Source organism: Bos mutus, chromosome 26, assembly GCF_027580195.1.
Source record: "Bos mutus isolate GX-2022 chromosome 26, NWIPB_WYAK_1.1, whole genome shotgun sequence".
In the NCBI taxonomy this organism is placed as follows: Eukaryota; Metazoa; Chordata; class Mammalia; order Artiodactyla; family Bovidae; genus Bos; species Bos mutus.
Window position 1 is genome coordinate 12,332,120 of NC_091642.1, and position 25,443 is coordinate 12,357,562.

Genomic DNA, 25,443 nt, shown 5'->3' on the forward strand with positions numbered 1-25,443 from the left:
CTTACATGCAGAGTACATCATGAGAAACGCTGGGCTGGAAGAAGCACAAGCTGGAATCAAAATTGCCAGGAGAAATATCAATAACCTCAGATATGCAGATGACACCATCCTTATGGCAGAAAGTGAAGAGGAACTAAAAAGCCTCTTGATTAAAGTGAAAGTGGAGAGTGAAAACGTTGGCTTAAAGCTCAACATTCAGAAAATGAAGATCATGGCATCCAGTCCCATCACTTCATGGGAAATAGATGGGGAAACAGTGGAAACAGTGTCAGACTTTATTTTTGGGGGCTCCAAAATCACTGCAGATGGTGACTGCAGCCATGAAATTAAAAGACGCTTACTCCTTGGAAGGAAAGTTATGACCAACCTAGATAGCATATTCAAAAGCAGAGACATTATTTTGCCAACAAAGGTCCGTCTAGTCAGGGCTATGGTTTTTCCAGTGGTCATGTATGGATGTGAGAGTTGGACTGTGAAGAAGGCTGAGCGCCGAAGAATTGATGCTTTTGAACTGTGGTGTTGGAGAAGACTCTTGAGAGTCCCTTGGACTGCAAGGAGATCCAACCAGTCCATCCTAAAGGAGATCAGCCCTGGGATTTCTTTGGAAGGAATGATGCTAATGCTGAAACTCCAGTACTTTGGCCACCTCATGTGAAGAGTTGACTCATTGGAAAAGACTCTGATGCTGGGAGGGATTGGGGGCAGGAGGAGAAGGGGACGACAGAGGATGAGATGGCTGGATGGCATCACTGACTCAATGGACGTGAGTCTGAGTGAACTCCAGGAGTTGGTGACGGACAGGGAGGCCTGGCGTGCTGTGATTCATGGGGTCGCAAAGAGTCGGACACGACTGAGCGAATGAACTGAACTGAACTACCACACAGTTTCTCCTATTGTTACTACCTTGCATTTATGTGGTACATTTGTTGCAAACAATGGGCCAATGTTGACATATGATTACTCACTAACAGTTCATAGTTTACATTAGCATTCACTCTGTGTTGTACATTCTATGGGATCCATCATTACAATACCACACAGAATAATTTCACCACTGGGTAAAAATGACCTGTGCTCCACCTATTCATCCTCATCTCTTGCAACCATTCTTTTTTTTTTTTTTTTAAAACCAGTCCTGCCAATACCTTGGTTATAGTCCAGTGAAACTCAGTTCAGAACTGTAAGATAATACATTCCTGTCGTTTTAAGCCACTAACACTGTTAGAGGCACGGATCCATGATGAACTGCATTATGATAAATACAGTCCTGTACCCAGGTCCAGTTCAGAGAATAAATCCCTTGAATAGCTTTTTATGGACTAGAAGACAAAGCCCAAACTCCTCAGCCTGTGTCAATCCTTAACAACATGGTTCTATAAACCCCCTGCTCTTCTCATCGCCTTATCCGACTAGTGAACACTCGGATGGAGAGATCTTCGAAACTTGTAAAGCCATTTCCCCTGGGGCTTCCCTGGTGGCTCAGTGGTAAAGAATCCGCCTGCCAATACAGGAGACGCAGATTCGATCCCTGAGGAAATGGCAACCCCATTCCAGTATTCTTGCCTGGAACATCCCGTGCGCAGGGGATCCTGGCGGGCTACAGAGGTCGCAGAGTCGAACACGACTGAGCACAACTCCCAGAGCAATTTACATGCCGCCAACCCAGGCTCGAATACCTATTTGAGGGAAAACGCGCCCATAGGACGCGGCTGGCAGCTGGGAAAGTCGGAGGTGGGGCCCGGTGAGGGTAACTTGCAGCTCAGCGCGGGTCCAAAGTCCACTCTATCATCTTCGCCCGTCGCGCGGGGTAGCGGTTGATGACAGGAGGCCGGCCGCTTTGGTTAATACTGGGGGTCAGAAAGCCCCTGAGGGCTCGGACACCACGCGGAGTCAGAGCACTGACTTCAGCCGCAATTGAAGAAACCGCTCTCAAGCTGGATGGAGGCGGAGCGGCAGCTCCCGCAGAGCCAACAGAAGAGCTTTAAAATGCCAGGAGCAGTGCTAGGACAGCCCCCAGCGCGAGGCACTCTGGGACTTGTAGTCTACCTCCGAGACGGGGCTTTTCCCCCACCTCGTTTCCCCGCCTCTTACTGTAGCTTTTATTCTCCCCCCGCTCCCCTCCCAGCACACCGACTTCCTGGTCGCCGCACGCCTCACAGACGACTACACTACCCAGAAGTCTCTTCTCCGCGTCCCAGCGCCCCGCTGGTGCCGGCCGTCTCCTTTGAACTACAGTTCCCAGAAGTCCTCTGGAGAAGTGATTCCCTCTCTCATTTCTAGGACCACAATTCACAGACACATCACCTTCCCGGAGGTTCTCTCTCTCTTTTTTCTTTTGACTCGAGCTGGCTGGGTTTCGCCGACCGGCCGGCGCACAGCGACGACGTGGTTCGCCGTGACACCGCACCGGGTTCCCTCAGCGGCCCGTCTTCCTCCCCTCTTAGCGATCCCCCTTGCAGGTCGTCGCCGCCGGCCTGAGCAGTGACCTGGCGGGCCGCGCCTGCGCTCTGCCCCATTTCCTGCCTGGCTGGTGGCGGCGGCCATTTTGTCCATCCTCCTCCTCCTCCTGCTCCTCCTGGTTGGAGCGCAGTGTCCGGAGCGGGCTGGGGGGAGAAAGCCCGAGAGCAGGGTTCGGTGCCTTTTCCTCTGTCCCCAACCGGTGCCCGGAGCCCCCCTCCCCTTCCTCCCCACCCCCTCCCCTCCCCGGCCCTGCCCTCCCCCTTGTCCCGGGATCGCTCCGTCGCACCCACCATGATGGAAGACGACGGGCAGCCCCGGACTCTGTGAGTACCCGAGACGGAGGGGGTACCAGGCGCTGGGAGACCGCCTGGCACCGCGGGACGCTGTGGGAGGGGAGCAGGAGTGCGGGGCCGAAGCTGGGACTTCTCGGTGGATCCTTGGCCGCGGTGGCGCGGACGCGAAGTGCATTCCTCATCTGTCCCTTTTTTCCTTGGAAGGGAAGCCCTCCCTTCCCCCCCAAATACAGTCACTTCCTGGGGTCCGGGGCTCGCTTCGACCTTTCCCTCTAGCTCCCTTCTTTGCACCCCCTTCCTAAGCTGGGTTTCTGCACGGCAGAGCCTGTCAGGCCCGGGAGAGCTCCTGCTCTCCGTCTGCTTCGGGAGCCCTGGGCTGGGCCGGGAGCTGCGGGTCCCCCCTCAACCCCCGCCCGACCATGGGGGCCGGGCCTGGTGGGGGTGGGCCTGGGGGTGGGATCGCAGCCACCTCCCACTGTGGGTCGCGAGGAATCGGCACTCGCGCCCTCCACGTCCCCGGCTCCAGTCGCTGCCGGCTCTTCTCCCTAAGTTGAACTCCCGGAGGAAGCCGGACGCTCGCCTGCAACTCTAGCCCCTACTCTGCCCCACGTGCCCGCGCCCACGCTGTCAGAAACACTCGCCCAGCGCCCGCTACTTTGAGAGTGAGAAAGGGATGCCTCTTGCCGCCGGAGCATCTTTTCCCTTCTTGGATGATGAAGTTTACTTTGAGCGCTACCTACGCTAAACTGACAACCAGTTGTTAAAACTGCTTTTGCTCTCATTGGTGTTATTTCCTCCTAATCTGTTTTTTGGGTCGAGACCTTCAGAGTTGGATAAATAGGGGTGTGTGTGTTTTTTTTTAATCGGCTCTTCGATGTGTGTCTTTTGAGCGCTCTTTCTTCGATCTTGCTGTTGCTGTTTATCTGAAGCCCAGTGTAATGAATGAATTTCATCTTCGAATTGCTTTTTCGAGTTTCCTTGCCTTTCTACTGAAGTAATGACTCAGCGTTTGCATTCCTTTGCAAATAGTGTGGCACTCCTTTCTTTTTTTCCTGCCCTTTTTTTTTTTTGGAAGTGTGAGTAATTCCTAGTTACATGTTTAAGTTGGGTACCTTGGGTTTTCCTAACGTTTCGAAGCTCAGCACACCTGCCTCCGGTGCAGGGAGTCAGCCAGGTCGCTGCTTTGTTTTCTCTTCCCTCTCTGCCTGGTATTGATAGGATCATAGTCCACTTGGCTCTACTTGGGGACATTACTTTGGGGGGAATAGACGAAGGTGGATCGGTACTCAGAAGTTTGACCACTTTCTCTTCTGTACTCCTAGCAAGGAAAGTGTGTTCTGTCAAGAAGGTAGATATCTGTGTTCAATATTGGTACAAGTTTGGCTTCTTGTCTTGTTGGGAGGGGGGAGATTACACTTTTTTGTTCCTGTTTCTCTAATGTCTCCCTAAAGTATCCGCTATTCTTTCTGAGAATTTGAGGCCAGCTTAAGCACATCAAATGCTTGGATGAAAAGCCTGCTTAGGAGAAGTTTTCAGTGTGTGTTTTGTGCTGTCTTCCATTTCTGCTGTCTTTTCCCAGAAGAGAGAATTGGGACAAGCTTGAAATTTGTCCTCTTGACATCTGTTGAAGCCAAGACTTGGGATTTAGTTAGCAATGTGTTCTTGGAAGGAAGCATCTGGGAAGGCTGAATTTAGGCCTAGCAAGCATGTATTTAACAAAGAGAAAAGTTACATTGTATTTAAAACTCTGAAATGTCATCATTGCATCATAATAGCTTCTGAATAATTGGTAAATTCTCGAGGCACCTTTCACTTCCACTGTATCTGTTTCTTATGAAGAATTCCTGGTTTTTATCATGCGAAATAAAATGCTATTGCAGTAGCCTTAATTCATATAACTACTTTGCATCTGCCTTCTCTTCCATCTCTATCAGACCTTACTCCACAGACTAACTTGTCACTTAAGAATTCTTACCTCGACCTTCTCCAAACTCCTGTTCTTTCTCAGTATGTTTACAGCTGTCTAAAAATGTGACATATATACATATAAGTACTGAAGCATCTTGAGCCTGGTTGTGCCTGCATGTCAGATGTCAGCACATGTTCGCTCTTCTTCCTTTTTCCTGCTCCCACTCTTCTCCATGGGAAGGTTTGTTGTTTTTTTTTTTTAGACAAGGACTGCTACATCTTCCTAGGTCTTACCCCTGCCTGGAACGTAAGAGGTACTCAACTATTTTACAATGATTTTACTTCTTTTCACTAAATTTAATATTAAGTCCATTTTTTAAGAAATCCTGATTGATTTAAAATTATATATAGGCAGACATGGTCATACATGGTGTGGTCTGTTGATTTATATATATATATGTATTAAACCTCAAACGTACAATTTTGAGATAAAAGCAAATGTTTCACAATTACATTTTTGTCAGATTTTAATAAAAGTAATGCATATTTTACGTATTCTTAAAAGGTTCTTTTAGATACGAGTAACATGATGAAAAATTTGAAGGTGATTTTAGAGATTGATATCTAGTAGGGGTTTTGTTTATTTATGGAGATCCTTCTTTTATTTTACATTGTGATCTTTGGTTTGGGCTTTAAAGTGGTTGGTATGTTTTAAAACAATGTACTCTTAACAAAGTTTATCTTAAACTGTTTCCTTAAAATGCCTGTGTGTTACTAGTGAGGTTTTTTTCCTGCAGACACACACAAGCTAAGACATATGGTTCTATCATCAGAAAACAATATGGTGTTTATAGCCTAGGTAGGTCTTTAAATATTCATTACCTACAGTATTACTAATTTATTTGATGGTATTTAAAGTGATATAGAATTGCTTTGATGTTGAGCCTAAAGTTTGTCATATAGTTGCTTTGAAGGTCTGTTTTCTGATGTTCTTTGTTCTCATTTGACATTTGCGGGAGGTGGGGGGAGCTAATATATATTGGGTAATTTGGGATCTAAAAAAACAAATGAGAAAAATTATGTGTAAAACTGGTGTTGGAAGTGAACTGCCCAACACCTGCCTTGTAGGATTCACATTTCAGATTTGTGTTGTGGGTAACTTTGAGTGCAGTGATTTGATCCATGGTATTTCTGAATCTGTTATACAGCATTAAATAGTAATTGTGCTCTACTGTAGCTTCATTTTCTTCATCTATTCGATGTACCACAATGAATAGGAATTGTGGATCTGGGGTTATACATGGTGTGCAGAGCCATCTTGTAGGCTGTTTTCTTCCTTATAGAGACTCAGTCAAAAGGAGGAAATAAACCATTGATTTAGGGTATAATCTGACCATCCAAGGGCAATAGCAGAAGTAAATACTATTAAATCCTATTATAAAATTGATTACTCTACCAAGGGTTTGGCTTTATTGGGCCTGAAATTAAATTAAGCCTCTCATTCAATTTAATCATATTCTGTTTCTCTAAAATGTGTGTGTGTGTGTGTGTGTGTTGATATTCCTTATATAGTTGGTCAGTTCACTTATAAGTCCTGTACCTTTCTTCTGCCCTGCCTCCTTACTAAAATGAAATATTGATAAATTGATCAGTTCATTAGAGGCCCATTGAAGAATATTGTTGCAAAATCTTCTCTTACGTAAGAATTTGCAAGAACAAAACCAAAAATGTTACTTAGCCATAGCATCTTGTGTAAAATGCTGTTAATTTTGACCTTTGTAGGGCTAATCTTTTCAGAGTGAGAGCACAGTCAGCGATGGAAAGTGTGATTAGTCTTCTGAAAGGCATGGTGTTCTTAAAATTCTGCGCAGTTTGACATAGGAAGTAGTTTGGCAATGTGGACTTTTGCCTACTGTGAAACTGCCAAATTCTAGTCTCAAATTTGATTTTAACCCTGATGTTAGGGATAAAGACACCATTTTGCATTTTTAATGTGTTAATTCCTACAGTTCCTGTTCTTAGAAGACAAAATAGACCTAACGTATGCTTTTTCCCCACCTTGAGTTAAAAAATGTTTCAGAATTCCCTAAGTATTTTCTCTTTTAATTGTCGGGTACGAGCGTTTGAGCTATTTGTCTTATTCTGTTATTCTGTGTTCTTCAAATAGAAATTTTATATTTAAATCCTTGGAATGTTAGAATATGTTGACTGCCTCATAAACAAAGCAGAAAGAAAGTGTAGAAATGACGTATAATTTAGAAGGAAAAAGGGTAATATTTCAGTATACTACCAAGACGTGATATTTTTGCCAGATCAAGCCTTGAATATTTTTGTTAGTATTTATTTTGGGACAGAAACTTTATGATAATGTCACAGTACTTAAGCTGTATAGTATAGTGTTTTAAAAGTTACAAGATATTTTTGTATTAAGTTGTATGGAGGATGAAGGCAAATGTCAATGAATGAATTACAGAACTCTGAGTGAAGGAAAAGGCAGTCTTGAGATTTGGGTATAATTTAGGTGAAATTATGTGTTGATTTGTATCCTTTTTATCCTGTCAGATTTAGATGTCTTACATGTGGTTATGGAAGGCCATTTTTATATTAGCTTCTGGAGTTTGCTGCTTTACCACTGAACTTTTAGTGAAAATATTTGAAAAATAGGAAACTTTAAAACTGGACTTTTTCTATAAGTATTTCATGACATCCTAAAATTAACCTTTTGCTCTTTGTTGCTCGAAATGTAAATTAATATATCTAAATGTGCCTTTAGAAATTCTTCAGAATTTGTATTGATGAGAAATAGATGGACTTGAAATAAAGATCCTATGAAACAGGATGCCCATGCACCCTGGACTCCATTCAAGTAACATTGGAGTTTTTCCTGGAAAGATGTTTAAACACTCATACAAATTTAAAATTATTTAAATCATTTACAATTTGTTACATAAAAGCAATACTTTTTACTTTGTTACTAGTTAGCTTTGATAGGTGAAACTCCTGTTCTCTTAGAAATGAGCTGCTGCTGCTGCTGCTGCTAAGTCACTTCAGTTGTGTCTGACTCTGTGCGACCCCATAGACGGCAGCCCACCAGGCTCCTCTGTCCCTGGGATTCTCCAGGCAAGAACACTGGAGTGGGTTGCCATTTCCTTCTCCAGTGCTTCAGTTGTGTCCGACTCTGTGCGACCCTATGGACAGCAGCCCTGTCCATAGGATTCTGTAGGCAAGAATACTGGAGTGGGTTGCCATTAACTTCTCCACTTAGAAATGAGCTAACTGTTACTATTTTAGGTTAGATGAGTTTTAACACTTCAGAGACCAAGGTTATAGCTAGGTCTACCTTGTATAAAAAATTCCAAGGATTCAGACTCACAAACCCCTATGGGTTTAAAAGAAAAAAGAAAGGAGACAGGTGATTGTCTGGCTAGCTCAAAAGTCTGTAACCTTTCACTACTGCTGGGAGTGTGTCCTGCACAGCCTACTCATGGGTCTGCTCTTTAAATGTAACAAAAAAGGTAACATAGTGGACCTCAACCAGTTGGTCACTTGTTTAGTCTTCCATTCAAGTAACATTGGACTTAGGTTTCATTTTTAGGGTGTGTTAAAGTTATTAGGACCCATTACGATGAAATTCTTAGGTAAACAAGAAAATTGCTGTTCATTCTTAATCAGATTTTCTTCTTTTACACTTAACCTTACCTTTCTCAGTCTTGTTTTCCCTGTCAGAGTGTCCCAACTTAAACTCTGGCAACTGTAGATGCAAGGCTTATATTGGTCTCAATACATCGTTTCCAGATGTTATATATTACAGTTAGGAAAATAAAGCTTGTTTTCCTTTCCAGAAGAAACAGTGTTTAAATTTTACAAATATTGTTTGGTTTATGAGGATCATAACAGATGTGAGTTTTAGGAATTATACACTGAGTACCGGAAAGACTTAAAAAGTTTATTCAGCTAAATTGAGATAGGTCCATGATACAAGGTGGTCATCTTTGAGTAGCAGTGTTCTTTTCTTTTAAACTTAACCTGTATATTAAATTTCTTAAACAATATATATATATTCAACTTGTAATTTTAAAAAGACAAATTTTTAGATATGTTATAGTCAAAAGTATGCCTGAATTTGTCTTTAATTTTTTCTGAATTTCTAGAGAAATCTTTATATTTGCTTTGTTATGTACATAAAGATGTATTTTGTTGATTCTGATGCATTTTAGACGAGGAAATTTTGTTATTTTACTCTGCTCTCCTGAAACAAAATAATGAAGACATACCATCAATGACAGTCTTATTACCAAGACATAAAAAAATCCTTCAATCTCTTGTGTGTTTTGCTATAACTTTGATTCTGTTCTCTGTTCACGTAATTGCTTTGGTTGAGGGTCTGAGGTAAACTAACCTTATATCTGATACCCCTCTATGATTGGGTGTTTTAATGAGTCAATATTTATGGTACTGTGTGTGTTATACATTATTTTGAATTGTGTTTCACATCTAAACATTGTAGTTTTCTTGAGACTGGTTTAAATTATTATTTTTATTCTAACAGACAAGAAAATGATATATAGGCTTTGGGGTGCAAAATCACATTGATTTGCTCTTTATAAAGTCTTTTGAAGTGATACTTTAGTGCCCTAAGAAGTTATGCTTTCCTAGGTGAGAGTTAATCTTACACACAAAGAATCAGGCTTAATTGGAAAAATTTGATTGGAGAGAGGAAGTTGAAATGAAAGATGATGTGTAAATGATAATGCTTTAGAGTCAGAGCTGAAGGGAGATTGCTGATAGTTGTTTTTTTTCTCTTCCCATACAGATACGTAGGTAACCTCTCCAGAGATGTGACAGAAGTTCTTATTCTTCAGTTATTCAGTCAGATTGGACCCTGTAAAAGCTGTAAAATGATCACAGAGGTAAGAGCTTCCCCGATCCAGGTGCTGACAGTTAGCATAATGTTTAACATTTTGAGATACATGAGTTGATTTGTATCATTTTAAGCCTCAGGTTACTAGATGGAGAGATTAGTGTTTTTTGTGTTGACTTGTTTGCTTTGACTGACAAATTAGGTTTAGAAGTCGAGAGGACAAAGTGTCTGCCCTTATTTTCAAATAGTCCTTCATGATGCTGCTGTCTTCAGGTGGTTATAAAAAATTGTTAGAGCTTATCTCAAAATACTGAGAAACTAGGTGATATTTCATCTATTTACAGTAAGAGTGTTACACTTGAATTTCAGGGGGTGGTGTGTGCAGAACATTGGCTTATTATGACCATAGTGCCACACAGGCATCCTGAGCATTGTTAGTAAATGCTGCCTGAGCAGCTTGATGAAGGTAGGAGTCTGAATTGAATTGTTAATTTATTTTCCTTTTTTCCCCCTCAAAATATTACTTTTTATACTTTGCTAGTCAGTGACTTGTGTTTCAGTTTATTCTCTTCTTCTTTTTTATTTGTTAACACTTCTTTTTTTTTTGGACTATTCAGTTTGTGCCAGGTGCCATGGTAAGTGCTAGGGATACAGTGGTGAATAAAACAGTTCCTAGCCCTGTAGAATTTTCCAGTCTAATGAGGGAGACAGAGGCGTCAACAGGCACGAATGGTAATAGGATAACAAATGCTGGGGAAGCTGGCGGTTTCCAGTGCTCTAGGAGCATATGGGTCCACATAGTCTCCAGTCAGGGGAGGGTTCTTGGAGGATTCAGAAAGGGTAGTGGAAACTGGCTAGATAGGAATCTGAGGAAGAAGGGAATCCAGGTAGAAGAATGTTGATCCAGCCCGGTAGACAGAGAGTGGGAGTTCTTGTGAGATTGAGAGAAAAATAAAAACCATAACATGGTTAAGTTTGGAATGGGATTCGTCTTCTGAGATGCCAGGAGATAAGGCAGGAGCATTCATCAGGGGCCAGAGCTGTGTTGAGGAGCTTGTGTGATGTCCTCAGACGGGAGAAACTGTTAAAACCTCTAAAGCAAAGTGGCCTTTTGATCTCCTTTCCTACCTAACAGTAATTTTCTCTCTGTCTGGTATATTACCTCTTCTTTCCTTCCTGTCTGTGATTATTACTCATTCTCTCTTTTCATTCATCACACATTTCCTTTGTACTTGGCACCATTCAGAGCGCTGGGAACATACTGCAGAGCTAGACCAGCAGGGTGCCCAAGAGTTCACATATTAATGAGAGTATTGTCAACAACAGTAAACTGTCGTGGAAAACCGTGAACGGTGATTCTGGATAGGGATAAGAGCTTTGAAGAGATGAAACAGTTCCGTGATGATGAGTGGAGTGTTGGTGCCGTGTAGCCTGGGTGGTGAGGGGAGGCGTCCTGCTGCCGTTGGTATCTGTTTTGTGAATGTAATAATAAAGGTTCATAAGGAGATGGGAACGGAAGTTGTCTAATTGAATGTTGAGGCTTTTTGGTTATGGTCTGTGATCCAGAAATCTCTCTCGTCAGTTGACTCAGCCAAATTTTAAAGGATCAAATGAGTCTTTTTCAGACTGTGGATGTTGGGTATGGGACCAGCCTGGTAATGATTGCTGTCAGAAATCATCACCTCTTTGAGCTGAGATGGGAATAACAAGATGGTGCTGCCTACATTAAGACCTGGAGGCAGAGGGAACAGCCCATACAAAAGCCTTGAGTTGGTAGTTAGCTTGGGTGTTTGAGGAACCAAAGACCAGGGTGGCTGGAGCCTGCTGAATGATGGGAAATGAGTAGGCAGGCAGGGTTTGGAATCAGTAGGGCAGTACCGGCCATGACAGGGTGCTTGGATCTTATTGTGGTTGCACCCGGGGCTTTAGGTTGGGTGGTAAAGTATTCCTGTTTGATTTCGGGGGAGGGGCTGTGCTGGGTCTTCATTGCGGGGCTTGGATTTTCTCTAGTCTTATATGCATTTTAAAGGTGACTGGAAAATGACTGTTGTAGGGAGGATGGATTGTAGGGGGCAAGGGGCTGAAGGAGAAGGAAACTAGCTGTGTCTGTTTCACTAGTCAAGGTAAGAGATGCTGTGGGGGACTTGTTCTTTAGAGTGGTAGCCACAGAAGTAGAGGTAGATAAATTTGAGATGAATTTTGGACGCAGCGTCAATAGGACTGGATTGGCCATGGGACACAGGGAAATGAAGACATCAAGAAAACCCCCTAAGGTTCTTGTTTGTGGTTGTGTGGGTGGTAATGCTGTTTATTTGCTAAAATGAACATGACTGAAGGGGGCACAGGATGGATGGGGAGTGGTGAGAATCACGCTCTGTGTTGGCAGTGTTAAATTTAAGATGTGTTTTAGACATATATCAATAAATGGACATTATATATGGGCAGTTGGATAAATATTTTGGAACTCTGGGGAGACCAATGCTGATGATACTGGCTTGCAGTAATATTTGAAGCCATGGGACTGGATGAGATGTGGTTCGTAGAGCTAGAGATAGCGCTGAGAGAGGAGAGAGTAGGGGGGCCTAGGTGCGAGCCCTGGTGCGTCTCAGCACTTGCCGTTCAGCCGCTAAGTCATGTCTGACTCTTTGTGATCCTGTGAACTGTAGCTCGCCAGGCTTTCCCCAACACTTAGTGACAGTGATAGTTTGAGTTAAGAGGGAAAAATGCCTTCAGAAAGATTTCCAGTGAGGAAATAGGAAAACCAAGAGCATATGGTGAATCTAGAGGAGAATATTTAGAAGAGTAGGAGAGTTGTCAACTGTGTTGAATTCTGCTTGAAAGTCAAGATGAGGAAGAAAAGGGATCACAGAGATGGCAGAGAGGTCATTGGTGAGCTCAGCACAAAATTTCCTTGCCGTGGTTGGGTTAGAAACTGACTGGAGTGTGTTTAGGAAAGAATGGAATGTGAGAAAGTGGAAAGTCACTAGAAAGTGTTTTGAGAAACATTTGTTGGTTGTTGTTGTTGTTGTTTTTATTATTAACTTATATGCACAATCAGCCACTTGAGGGTAGAAGGGTTTGAAGTGAACTTTCATAATTTATCCATGTTGTACAACTCCTACACTTGAACTTGTAAATAGTTTTAAAGTCTCATATTTCTCTGCTTTGATATTTATGTCATCCAACAAAAATTGGTGACAACATCAAGGTAAGGACACAGTCAGTTTTAAATTTTTTTTCCCTTTGGGTGCACAGCATGTGGTATGTTAGGGATCTAACCTGTGCCCCTTGCCTTGGAAGCATGGGTCTTAATCACTGGACCACCAGGGAAGCCCCCAGAGCGTCCCTTGGTAGTGGTGTAAATGGAACGCTTTCAAAGGCCATGAACTCCACTGCCGAGTATTGGTTTCCTTTCATCAGTTTCATTTCAGTGTGTGAGAAATCTCTTTCTTGCCCTTATGATGTTCTACTTTAGATATTTTATCTTAGACTGTAGCTGCTTTCCCTGTATACATGTGTGTATGTGTGTGCTCAGATGCTGTGTTGTGTCTGGCTTTTTGCCACCCCATGGACTGTAGCCTGCCAGGCTCCTCTGTCCATGGGAGTCTCCAGGCAAGGTTACTGGAGTGGGTTGCCACGCCCTCCTCCAGGGGATCTTCCCAACCCAGGGATCAAACTTGAGTTTCTTAAGGTCTCTTCCATTGGCAGGCAGATTCTTTACCACTAGCGCCACCTGGGAAGCTCCACCTCCATATACTATAATAAGTGTACATTACCAATTCTAAGGCAAATGTTAAAATTTAATTTTAACATCTCTGACAGTGACAAAAAAAATCAATGGTGTCTTAAGTGAGATGAAATGCAGTGTGATACGAATATCTAAGTGTGTGTACACATGTATGTGCGTACATTGAATGGGATCTGACCTACTGCTAGTTAGAGAAATCTGCAGTCAGTATGCACAAGTAGACTAATTACCTGAAGCCTGTCACAGTTATACTCTACCATTGGCTTCCTGTACATTTTACTAGTTATCCACGTTTTCCTTTGAGACCATCAGGAAAAGAGGTAGGATAAAGAGGAAAGCTGACTAGCACAGACTTAGCATCTTACTTGAGATCCTTTCTTCAATGAATGTTACTGGTAAATGTCAACTCTTTCACAAAAGGAATTTGAATGTGTGCTTCTCTTTGGAGCCTTTACCCGTTTCCTTTCTCTGCCTCGCAAGTACAACAGAGTTCACGTTCACGTGGCTACAGTAGGGTTTTGTGTGAGAGCCCACAGTTTTCTTGTCAGTATTAACGATTACACTTTTTTTCCCTCAAGGAAATGCCTTCTGGTTGCTTCACCACTATTGTTTTAGACGTCTTATTTTGGATTTTTCTTCTAAAACTTTCCTGGAATGAAAAACAGTGGTTGTTGAAAAGAGCTTTATTTTATCTGGTATTTTTAATCCCTTGTAAGTGCAACTGGAATTGCCATATTTTAAATATTATTTTTAGTGTATTTTACATTGAACAGTGACGAATATTTTTAGCCTACATAAAACATATTTGTACAATTGTATAGCTGTTCATTGTAGGTTGCTGTCTTACAAAAATTGATTTCCATTTTGGTTCATAAGTGATATAGTTGCTATAATTTAGGTACTTTCTTTTATATTGTTGTGTTTTTTTGTTATTGTTGATAATTTTATATTGTTGTTTATTTAATATTTATTGGTGTTGTATTAGACACTCTTATATTGGCATTTTCTGATGTAAAATCATAGCTTTGCCTTGGAATATTTTATTCAGACACATTTTCAGAAAACCTTTTCGTAATCACTAGTACATTTTTCTGGTCTTTGGAAGGCCAAATTCAAAGTGTATAGAATCTCCAATGCTTTCAAAGCTTTTGAAAGGGATTTCATTTCAACACTTGATTATAAATCTGAAATTTTTCAGTTTCCATTCTTATTCCTTCCTTATCCAGAGAAATATATCATCTTGTTTCATCATGTATAGTACTAATCCTAGTTTCGATCAGGAGTAAAGTTTGTAAAGTTGGTTCATTTCTGTATTTTTTTATAGTCATGGGATACAGTTTATGAAGGATTATGATGCTTAAATAGAGTTCATCCCTTTGAAAATAATGTTGGGAGAGGAGAGCAGTGGTAAGGCGTGGTCCTCATCTTTCAGATCTGAGCTTGTTTTGTTTAGTATAAACTTCTGTTTTATATTTAACATTTCACCAGAATCCTATATTTTTATTTAATACTGATAGTCATGATTCTCTACTGCTTTGTAGTTCTGCTTGAGTACAACAATATTCTGAGGTACAAAGCCAAGTATAGGTGTAAATCTTATAAAGTGTTCGGCTTTGTAAAGTGTTAGGCTTTCATAAGCTTATACAGTCTCACCTCGTACATTCCTAGCTATCAGTAATGTTTTTTCCTGGATTTTCTTCTCAGCAACCCGACAGCAGAAGGGTCAACTCTTCTGTTGGGTTTTCTGTTTTGCAGCATACAAGCAATGACCCATATTGCTTTGTGGAATTTTATGAGCACAGAGATGCAGCTGCTGCGTTAGCTGCTATGAATGGGAGAAAAATTTTGGGAAAGGTAAGATCATAAATGATGGCACCTTATGAGTATATCTATCTGCATGTCAGATTAGTTTGTGTTCTTTCTTAGCAAGTTTTTAAACAAATACTCAGCTCTGCCAAGTGATGGTTTTGTTTTCTTCAGCTTAGTGCTTTTACCAAAATTCATTCTGCTTGATAAATGATTTAATAAGTGGTAAGTGGTATGAATCATAATGACATGCCTAATAATTTTATGAAATATAATCTTTATTTTTAGGAGGTCAAAGTAAACTGGGCAACAACACCAAGTAGCCAGAAAAAAGATACTTCCAGTAAGTACTCCTGCTGCATTTTACGGAAGAGTTCTGAAATTACCCTGGCAGCATTACCAGCTCACACAGGGCTTTGTCTTCCTTTTAGCGTTGCCTAAAAAAAGGTTTAGTCCCTGACTTCTTAAATATTTGATTACTAAATGCTTTGATTTCAGATCATTTCCACGTGTTTGTTGGAGATTTGAGTCCAGAAATCACAACAGAAGATATCAAATCAGCATTTGCCCCCTTTGGTAAAATATCGTAAGTATCATAATCAATACTATATTCAATAGCAATAGGCAAAAGTGTATATGATGAACTTGTATCAGAGTTAAGAGTTTCTTTCCCTAGTTAGTGTGATTTTTTTTGTTTGTTGTTTGTTTGGTTTTTTTGATTAGTAGATGTTGTTGAAAATGTTAATGTCATTTCAATGTTTTGGGGTCTTGTTTTCATCTAATCCTGTGTATAACATGTGAAAAAATTTTAAGTGATTCTATTTGTTATCTTTAAAGCAGATGTTTGGGTGGTAATGCCTATTATAAAGTCTAGCTTTTGTCAAATGTTTTCAAAATTTGGTTGTTAAAGATACCGGTTAACCAAAATTAAATGTGATTTGCGTTGTGTATTAAACTTTTATAGAAGGAATTTATAAGTGGGGAAAAGTAGGGAAATCCTTGGGTATATTGTGAAATTAGAAATGTATATGTTGTTATAATGATAAGTGTGTTTTGATATTTTAGCTGAAAAGTAACACTATTACAGTATGAAAATGTTTCAATGTCTGAGCCATAAATGTGGGATTAATTAGTAGATTATGGTGTTTGATTCTGCTAGTTAGGGCCAAATTGTGGTTTATTTATTTTTTTTAAACAAAGTTTATGCTCAGATTTTACTGTATTGTTACTTGATCTAATATATTGGAAAATTAAAAGTGGTTACAAGTTCTGTAAAATGTTTATCACAATTTATCTAGTTAAAATCACATTATTTTATGTATTTATTTCCTGTAGATTTAAGTTAAATGTTTTAGTACTTTACAAAAATATGTTTCACCTAAGAACAACAATATTTCTCTCTATAGTTTGTTGTTCTGTAGATTTTATTTGATAGATGTAATTCTTAATTTTCTATTTTGATATTTGCTTTGCTTTTTAATCTCTAATAAATGTGGTAAGTAGTACTGTTTTAAAAATCAGTGTAAAAAATAATACAGGTTGCTGTTTTTCAATCTTTATTTATACCTGAGACCTGCAGTTTTTCTAAAGTCCAAGTCACAATTAAAAGTAATAGCATTCTGGTTATTTTGCAGAATTGCTCATAAGAATGGACAGGATCTTGAAGGCTAACTGCAAGGAACTGTGCACACTGGAACTCAGTTGTAGATTTTTTTCTCATTTCTATTTATTATTATTATACATTATTTATATATACATATTTTAGTATTTACATTTTAACATTCTATATTCAGTGGAGTTCTATATTTCCAATCATTTTAACTTACTCACTAAAATTTCTGTGTAAATCTGTTGTTTTCGTACTGGTGTGCTTAGCATTGTTGTTAGTTTTTTATTCTCCTTTCTTAAATTTCTGAAAATGTCAATTTTTCAAAATTTACAGCTGCCCAAACTCCAAAATGATGGTAGAGAATTGACCAAGAAAAATAAAGAAATCTGTTAACAGGCCATGTATGCCTTTTTAATTCCTATTTTTTCCTCTTTTTCAATTTTTTAATATTTCATATATTTTGTATCACTAGGCAGAAAACATTTAACTATTTAGAGTTTGCATGGTAAAGTAGTTAGCATTGTTACAGTAATTTATAGAACCAGTAAACCTTAGCGGACACTAGCCGATAGAATATTAGCAAAGGAAACTATTGTTCCTATTAATCTTCAGATTTGAGCATTTAGTTTAGAAAGCACAGGCTATTTGATTAGGTTGCATGTTTATTACATGTTTTTGTCCTACTGCTTTTTTCTAACAGGTAAAGAAGCGTTAGGGAGAGTTCAGGAATGGCTGTAGTTAATTAGGGCTAACTGAAATTTTATTTAAAAAAATGCTCACAATACAGTGTGTGTGGTTCCTTTTAGTTTTTATTTTGAGGATGACTCTCACTTCCCTCATTTAGCTGTGCTTCTTTTCACAGGGATGCCCGAGTAGTTAAAGACATGGCAACTGGAAAATCCAAAGGCTATGGCTTTGTGTCTTTTTATAATAAACTGGTATGTTCTTTCGGCTCAATTTGAATTTAATACAAAATTCAGTCATCAGTAAATGTTTTTGGATGTTAACAAACACGATGATTGTGTGATTTTGTTTGTTTGAGTAATAGAGCATAGTTCTTTTTTTTTTTTTTCCATAAGCTTGGAAATAAATGGGAAAAGATAGGCTGGTTATAAGGTGATGATAAGGGAGAATATTGAAGTTTGCAGTTGTGACTTGGTATGGGTAAGATGTGTTAGAAATAAAACTCAAAATTAGGACGCATGAGCTAACCTCAGAATTTGGAGGGAAGGTAAATTATATTTGTCTTAACCATGAAAATCTCAATTTTAACTTTTTAATTATATTATCTGTATTTTTGTAGCTGGGATGGTAATGACTACAGCAAGTTATGTAAATGAAATTTTAGGCAATTCATATTGATTTTTGCATGTATTTAAGAAAAAGGCACCAAATATCTAAGCATTTGCATTAACTGTAACATCAGATAATATAATGGGCTTTGATATTAACATTTTGGAACAGTTTCAACACTAAATTGCACGTTCTGTTGAAGCAGGAAGATAAAGGGACGAGCGTTGTAGTTTTTTTGGCTGTTCTGAGTCTTAGTTGTGGTGCGTGTGATTCCTAGTTTTCCCTGTGCGTGCAGGCTCTTTAGTTAGAGGCATGCAGGATCTAGTTCCCTGACCAGGGGTTGGCCCCAGGCCCCCTGCAATGGGAGCCCGGAATCCCAGGCACTGGGCCACGAGGGAAGGCCTTGGAGTCACGTTGTGTTTTCGATTAGATTCTTTGCAAATGCACATTAACCTCTATAATCTAAACTCACTTTTTGGGGAACTCCCTGGCGTTCCAGTGATTAGGACTCTGCAGTTCCATTGCAGAGCGTATGGACTCGATCTCTGGTTGGGGACCTAAGATCTTGCATGCCATGTGGCATGGCCAAAAAGAAGGTTTTTTTAAAACATTCTAAATCAACGCAGAAGCTTTTTGTCTTAAGCTTTAAATCTTGTGTCATAGTCATGTGTGTATGCATATGTGCTAAGTCACTTCAGTCGTGTCCAACTCTTTGTGATCCCAGGGACTATAGCCCACCAGGATTCTCTGTCCATGGGATTCTCCAGGCAAGAATACTGGAGTGGGTTGCTATGTCCTCCTCCAAGGGATCTTCCTGACCCAGAGATCAAACCCTTCTCTCTTAGTCTCCTGCACTGGCAGGCAGGTTCTTTACCACTACATCACCTGGGAAGCCCTGTCATAATCATAATCCATTGCTATTAAAATGTAGATTTGGTAAGGGATAAGATGATTTAGACCATAATATCAAGAGTTTTTAGATACTCTACAGTAAATGTTATGTTACAGATCAACAAGATATTTAAAAACAACTGTGTCCCTTTTCTTGGTTATAAGTGGGATTGTGATTTTTCTCCTTGCATGTTTGAATTATAAATTTCCCTTGATGCTTAAATGCTGTTCCTAGTATCTTAAAATGTATAAATAAACATTGCTGTAATGAGTCACTTACTGATAAGATTTTTGTATCCAGAAATGCCAACATTTTATTTCATCTTAGTGAGTCTTGTGTACCATTATTTTCTGTGTTGGTAATCGCTCTTTTCCTTATTTCCTTCACAGGATGCAGAAAATGCAATTGTGCATATGGGAGGGCAGTGGTTGGGTGGCCGTCAGATCAGAACCAATTGGGCCACACGTAAACCACCTGCACCTAAAAGTACACAAGAAAGTAAGCTGCGTCTGCTTTTGTGTTTTTAACGGCACTTCACAGAATCGTCTATTCGTAGTCTTCATTTCTTAAAATTTAACTTTGTTAGCATTGTAAGACTCATTTAATTTTCCATATATTTATCTGAAAATAACTGGGCTTTGATGTAAGTATATTTGAAGCTGTGAACCAGCTGGGTTCATAGGTCAAATCAATAGTGTCAAGGAGAAAAAAGTTCTGTTTCTCCCCACAGTGAGGCATATCTCATATCTTTATAGTATTAAGTAACCCATTTTATAATGCTGTATAACCGTCAACACTTTTTTCTTTCTTTCTACATACAGATAACACTAAGCAGTTGAGATTTGAAGATGTAGTAAACCAGTCAAGTCCAAAAAACTGTACTGTGTACTGTGGAGGAATTGCTTCTGGCTTAACAGGTATAGTGAATCTTTTTTTCCTAGTTCCCTTCTCTGTGGAGCTTCATCATCATTAGTAGTAATTTCTTGATAACATGAACCTTAAATATTTTTACATTTTTTGTATGTTTATTTTTCAGATCAGCTTATGAGGCAGACCTTCTCACCATTTGGGCAAATTATGGAAATCAGAGTTTTTCCAGAAAAGGGCTATTCATTTGTCAGGTATAATTCTACCTTACATGTGATCCATTCCCTTCAGTTATATTATTTGATCCCCTCAAGTATGTGTTTGTTAATTTAGTACTTCTTTGCAATATAGAACTTTAAACTGCCTACATGATGTGCTTTAGGAAAATACCAAGTTGATAGGTTTAAGCTAAGGGGTTTCTGTATTACTAAGTTTTTTTAAAAAAAACCTCCTTCTCTTCCTCTCTCAGATTTTCTACCCACGAAAGTGCGGCTCATGCCATTGTTTCGGTGAATGGTACTACAATTGAAGGACATGTTGTTAAATGCTATTGGGGTAAAGAATCTCCTGATATGACTAAAAACTTTCAACAGGTAATTCGATTTTTCGTAGCACTTTTTAAGGTTTCCATCTTACATATCTACATAAGAGCTTTAGAAAGTCTGTAAAAGAAAGCAAACAAAAAATAAAGCATATAGCTGCTTTCAGTTGATTTTATTAATGCTATTTCAAAAGTGATTATTTTACGGTATTAACTGAATCTTAATACTTTCTTTTCACAGGTGTCACCACCCCAATAAACTTAGACAATGATAAATAACAGAGTCCTATTCACATAAGGGTGCTTACTTAGTTTTTCTCTTCCTTGTCTCCCACTTTCTTCAAATACTGTGTTTCTTACTCATTTCCTAAAACAGTAATTTGCTTTTTCCTAGGTTGACTATAGTCAGTGGGGCCAGTGGAGCCAAGTTTATGGAAACCCACAACAGTATGGACAGTATATGGCAAATGGGTGGCAAGTACCGCCTTATGGAGTATACGGGCAGCCATGGAATCAACAAGGATTTGGAGTAGAGTAAGTTGTTTGAGTTTTTCCAGTGTAGAAACAGATGAAGTTCCAGCAAAAGGAATCTAAAAGTATGTTTTACTGGGGAGAATCTTTGTAAATTAAATACATTGAACTATGTGGTATTATAAGCAGTGTAGAAGCCTTATGAAAAATGCTAAAACTTTGCTTTTTATAATCTAGGTGGAAAGGGAGGTTGGGATAGCATTTGATGTGTCCTACTCACTCTGTGAGCAGTTGGTAGAGTTTGACTTATATTTCTAATACACCATTTTATCTACTTATTTACTTTTGTATGGAAAAGATCTTTTGTCTTATTTATGTTCAGAAATTTAATGCTTCATGCCTATTACCTTGTATGAGAAGTCTCCCGAGATTTATCTAATACAAAGCAGCTTACCCTTTTTGTTTTATGGGTCAATTGCGTTGTTCCTTATACTTTTTCCCCCTGGGCCAGCCTAGATCTTTATTCTCAGCAGTTGCTCCTCCCCCTTCCAGTGTAAACATGTGTTTTTTAAATTGCTTATAAATTGATACACGTATTTACTATGTGTGCAGTATTTGGAGGGTAGATGTGTTGAATCATTTGTTATTTTTTTTTTAAAAATCAGCTTTTAGATATTTATCAGACAACATTATGTTGTCTAAACAAAAATTTAAGACAATATTAAAACATTTTGCATATATGGCTAGATATGTAACATTATTTCTTTGCTCTTTGTTGTAAGTATCTTGATTTCTTGTCTATTCTGTGATTAGGCTCTGCTTGATTTCTGTGTAAATGTATAGATGATTTTTTTATTTGTGTTGGCTGAAGTTTTTTCTTTTTCTTTCTTTCTTCCAAGTCAATCACCTTCAGCTGCTTGGATGGGTGGATTTGGTGCTCAGCCTCCCCAAGGACAAGCCCCTCCCCCTGTAATACCTCCTCCCAACCAAGCTGGATATGGCATGGCCAGTTACCAAACACAGTGAGCGGGGACTCTAAACAAAATGTAATTCATGATAGCTTCAATTTCCTTGTGACACTCTGAAGACATGAAAGTAGACATCGGAAAATGAAAATATTTATTTTAAAAATTGAAATGTTTGGAACCTTTAGCACAGCTTTGCTTTGGTGAAGGACACATGTCTTCTAGTTCTGCCTTTTTAAGTTTTTGTTCATGATGGATATGAACATGATTTTTCTTTGTGTATAAAAACTAAAATAAAGTGAATAAAAAATTCTGACTACAAATTTTGATATAATAGGAGAAATGGGTAATACATTTTGATTCTTAGATACTATTCCATTTTTATCTTGCTGTTCAGTATTTTAACTCACTGTGTTTTTAAAAGAGCAAAAAAGGGAGGATCGTGAAAAACTGGGAATCACATATAAGTTCATCCTGAATTTTGATACTCCCCTCCCCTCCCCCGAGGTGGACCACATTCGAAGTCAGCAGGAAAAAAAAAGTGATATTGAGAAGAAATGCATGATTTTGGAGTCGCTTTGGAGGAAATACTTTCTCTGTGCCTAAAGAAACTGAAACCAGACTGATAAAAGAAATTTTGTAACCTAAATAAGGAACAGCATTGTCTGACTTGAGCAAATGTTGGTGGTCCACATTAAGACATATTTTTAAAACTTTAAAAAGTGTTCATAATTGAAACTGTAGTAAACTACATTTCATTTTGGGGGGGAAAATCCCAAGTATGGTGTTTGTATTAAAGTCAGACAGTCATACCTATGCTTTTACATGAACTTTAAATGATATACATTGTAAATATTGAATACAGTGTTTTAAAAGCATGCTTCAACATAGAAGTAGCAACAATGTAATTATTTGAAGTAACACTTAACACACTCCACTGCATTGAATGCAGTGGATGAATAAGAATGTTTAAGACTGACTTTCCAAGGTTGGCTACTATGTAAGATTAAAATTACACAAATGACAGAAAAAGCCTTAATTTTAATTTCATACAAATCTGATGCATCAGTACATTTTAAAGTGTCACTGGAAATTAGATTCTTTTTTCTTTTTTCTCTTTTTGCTTTACATCATCTGGTATGTAAATACCTTGATTAAAACCTTGTAAGCCTATTTCAAGGTTCCTATAAGTTGTATAGTACAAGCGTTTTTAAAAAATCTTGGGGTGTTTTTTAAAATTAGATATATTTTGCCCAAGAATTTTTTTAACAAGATTGTTAAAACATCTTATTTAGACAGTTTGATGTACCAATTTATAATTGGATATTCAGCTTAAATAGTACACAGAGTTGTGACTTTTATTTTTAATTAATTTTTTCCTTGTGGGTAGTGTGCATGGGATGACAAGTCTGAACAGAACCTGAGCTGTATGAGTGCAGAGTTTGTAAATGATTTGATTGGGTAAGATTAACACTTGATTCTGAGGTATTTTTCAGGCCATGTGCATAAAATCTGCCTCAAATTTCTATCATAACAGGAATGTAAAAGAAAAATTCTATTTGAATTCTAACAGCTAGGGGGTGCAAATGTTTAGGCAGTGTATTTGAAATGTTTTGAAGTCTGGGCACCAAAATGAAAAAAAAACTCTTTACAGTTATACTATAAGATACAGTTAGCACCCACAAATTACTGGTTTCTAAACTTTTGAAGTCTTATAATTAGCTTTAAAATAATGGTTTTGTAAATTGGTCTCCACAGTAATTTTGGTATTTTCCTTCTTCCCCCATTTAGAAATTTATTAAATATGAAAATTTACAGAGTCTGAAGTTGTTCGTCTTCAGGCCAAATTTTTTATGGGACTTTAGTTTTAACCACAGTACTCGTTTATTACATTCATCTATTATAAAATTTACCCTTATTTCTTTTGTTCATGGTTAGTATCTTTGGGGGACGTTATGGAAAATTTACTTTATATTTTATAAGGAAACAGTCGAATTATTCAATTATGCCTCCTAGTTAAATTTTTCTTAAATATATGTGAAACTTGAACTAAACTCTCAGTTTGCCTTTTTTGGTCTGCCAGTAAATTAAGTAGCTTGTTGCAACACCAGACTAGTAAATACTGCATAGTAAACATGTGACTGAAGTCTTTTCATCTTAATCTGAAAGAACAAGATTATGTGCTCAGTTCAGTTAATGGAAATTATTAATATTTCTTATTAAATGGTTTTTAAAATATAAAGCTACTTATCCAAATGAAATGTACCATTTTAAAATACAACTATCAAGCTAACACAGACTCAAGACTATTTTATAACACAGAGTGAAGTCAGTGCTATCTTGATCCAATTTAAGCCTAAGAATCGTTGCCTTTTCCATGTTCATTAAAAACAGCAGCAAAGATTCTTTGGCAGCAAGAAAATGTTTATTTCATAATCACTTTGAGATTTATTTTTGGTGATGTGTTTCTGACTGCCACCTTTGCTCTGATCTCTCTACTAGTATTTCCCCTCATGCCATTACCACTTGATTTTCATGTCTGCTGGCAGTGAGAGGCTGAAATGACTGGCCAACTTAAGCCAAAGCTGTAAACAACAGTTGAAGTTAAGTCTTTCAATAAAGACTAGACTATATGAGTGACTTTTTCTTATTGTCGTTTATTACATAATTATCCTTCCAGGCTGCCATGAAATAGGAAATTCCATTTTGTTTTATGTTATTAGTTAAGGTATATGAAGTTTACCTGTATTCAGGACCTATTTCTGTGTTCTGTATAAGTGATAAACATCCATATGCTTTGCTGGATTAAAATTTAATTTCTGGATATGGAGGAGTAGAAATTTGCATCCTTCTAAAACTGTATGTTCTGTTGAATATTCAGTCGCTCAGTCATGTCCAACTCTTTGTGACCCCATGGACTGCAGCATGCTAGGCTTCCCTGTCCATCACCAACTCCTGGAGCTTGCTCAAACTAATTTCCATCGAGTTGGTGATGCCATCCAGCCATCTCTGTTGAATATTAATATAGTAAAATCTCATTAGAGTCCACAAGTAATGGGAACCATAAGTTTACCATTTCTGGATTGATCTTTGGTAGTGCTATTAGTAAAGATTATGCTCAATAAACAGAAAAAGCAGAAAAAGAATTTAGTAAATTGTCTAAACACCTTTCTAACAGGTGTGCCCAAATTATATCTTACCTATTCGTTGAAAAATCAGCATTTGGGCTTCCACTTAATACATTATAAACATTGAATTTGCATTTTTGTATGTATTGAAAAGATACAGAAATGATTTAGACTTTTACTATTTATATAAAGCCTTCAGAGGTTCAAATGAGTGGGTTTTGTTAAATAAGAATTCTGTGTGTAGTAATAAAATGTCTTACTTAGACTATGTTCAGATAGATCACTACAGATTGTATTCTCTCTTCCACTTTCAAATAAGGAAATTATGTGAATAATTATGACATTTTAACAATGTGTCATTCCAAGCTGTGGTTAATTAGTGTGGTATTTAAATGCCGTATGAAACCTAGGCTTATGCCTACCTAAATTGGTCTATTTTGGGAGAGGGGCTATTTTTTAAATAACTGTAGATAAACTAGAAACTATAATTTACAAAGTACTTTGTATAAATATCTCTTTGAGGGGCACGGATAATTTAATTTTAGAATTGCCCAAATGTGAAGGAGGTTCAGTTTATATCTAGAAAATAGAGGCAGGGGAT

At 38.4% G+C, this 25,443-nt stretch overlaps 1 protein-coding gene across 6 annotated transcripts; it reads left to right on the forward strand.

Moving 5' to 3' along the window:
• Nucleotides 1-2,268: 2,268 nt before the first annotated feature.
• Nucleotides 2,269-24,354, forward strand: TIAL1 (TIA1 cytotoxic granule associated RNA binding protein like 1). 6 transcript variants are annotated; one of them, XM_070363831.1, is made up of 13 exons: nucleotides 2,768-2,783; nucleotides 5,459-5,520; nucleotides 9,475-9,571; nucleotides 14,975-15,124; nucleotides 15,365-15,419; nucleotides 15,575-15,662; nucleotides 17,548-17,623; nucleotides 19,260-19,368; nucleotides 19,692-19,787; nucleotides 19,907-19,991; nucleotides 20,207-20,330; nucleotides 20,673-20,812; nucleotides 21,649-24,354. In XM_070363831.1, exons 3-13 carry the CDS (start codon nucleotides 9,560-9,562, stop codon nucleotides 21,773-21,775), a joined length of 1,062 nt encoding a protein of 353 aa, XP_070219932.1. In that variant the 5' UTR covers nucleotides 2,768-2,783; nucleotides 5,459-5,520; nucleotides 9,475-9,559; the 3' UTR covers nucleotides 21,776-24,354. The 6 variants fall into 6 exon arrangements, with proteins under 6 accessions (XP_070219928.1, XP_070219930.1, XP_070219932.1 ...); XM_070363830.1 differs by lacking the exon at nucleotides 2,768-2,783 and adding an exon at nucleotides 4,919-4,975; XM_070363832.1 differs by lacking the exon at nucleotides 2,768-2,783 and adding an exon at nucleotides 4,919-4,975 and having other exon boundaries at nucleotides 15,026-15,124.
• Nucleotides 24,355-25,443: the final 1,089 nt, after the last annotated feature.

Coding starts and splice junctions, on each gene's coding strand:
- TIAL1 (XM_070363827.1), top strand. CDS start 2,752: ATGATGGAAGACGACGGGCAGCCCCGGACTCT. Junction 9,572..14,974: donor GCTGTAAAATGATCACAGAG/GTAAGAGCTTCC, acceptor TTTTCTTCTCAG/CAACCCGACAGCAGAAGGGT. Junction 19,788..19,906: donor AATTGCTTCTGGCTTAACAG/GTATAGTGAATC, acceptor TTTATTTTTCAG/ATCAGCTTATGAGGCAGACC.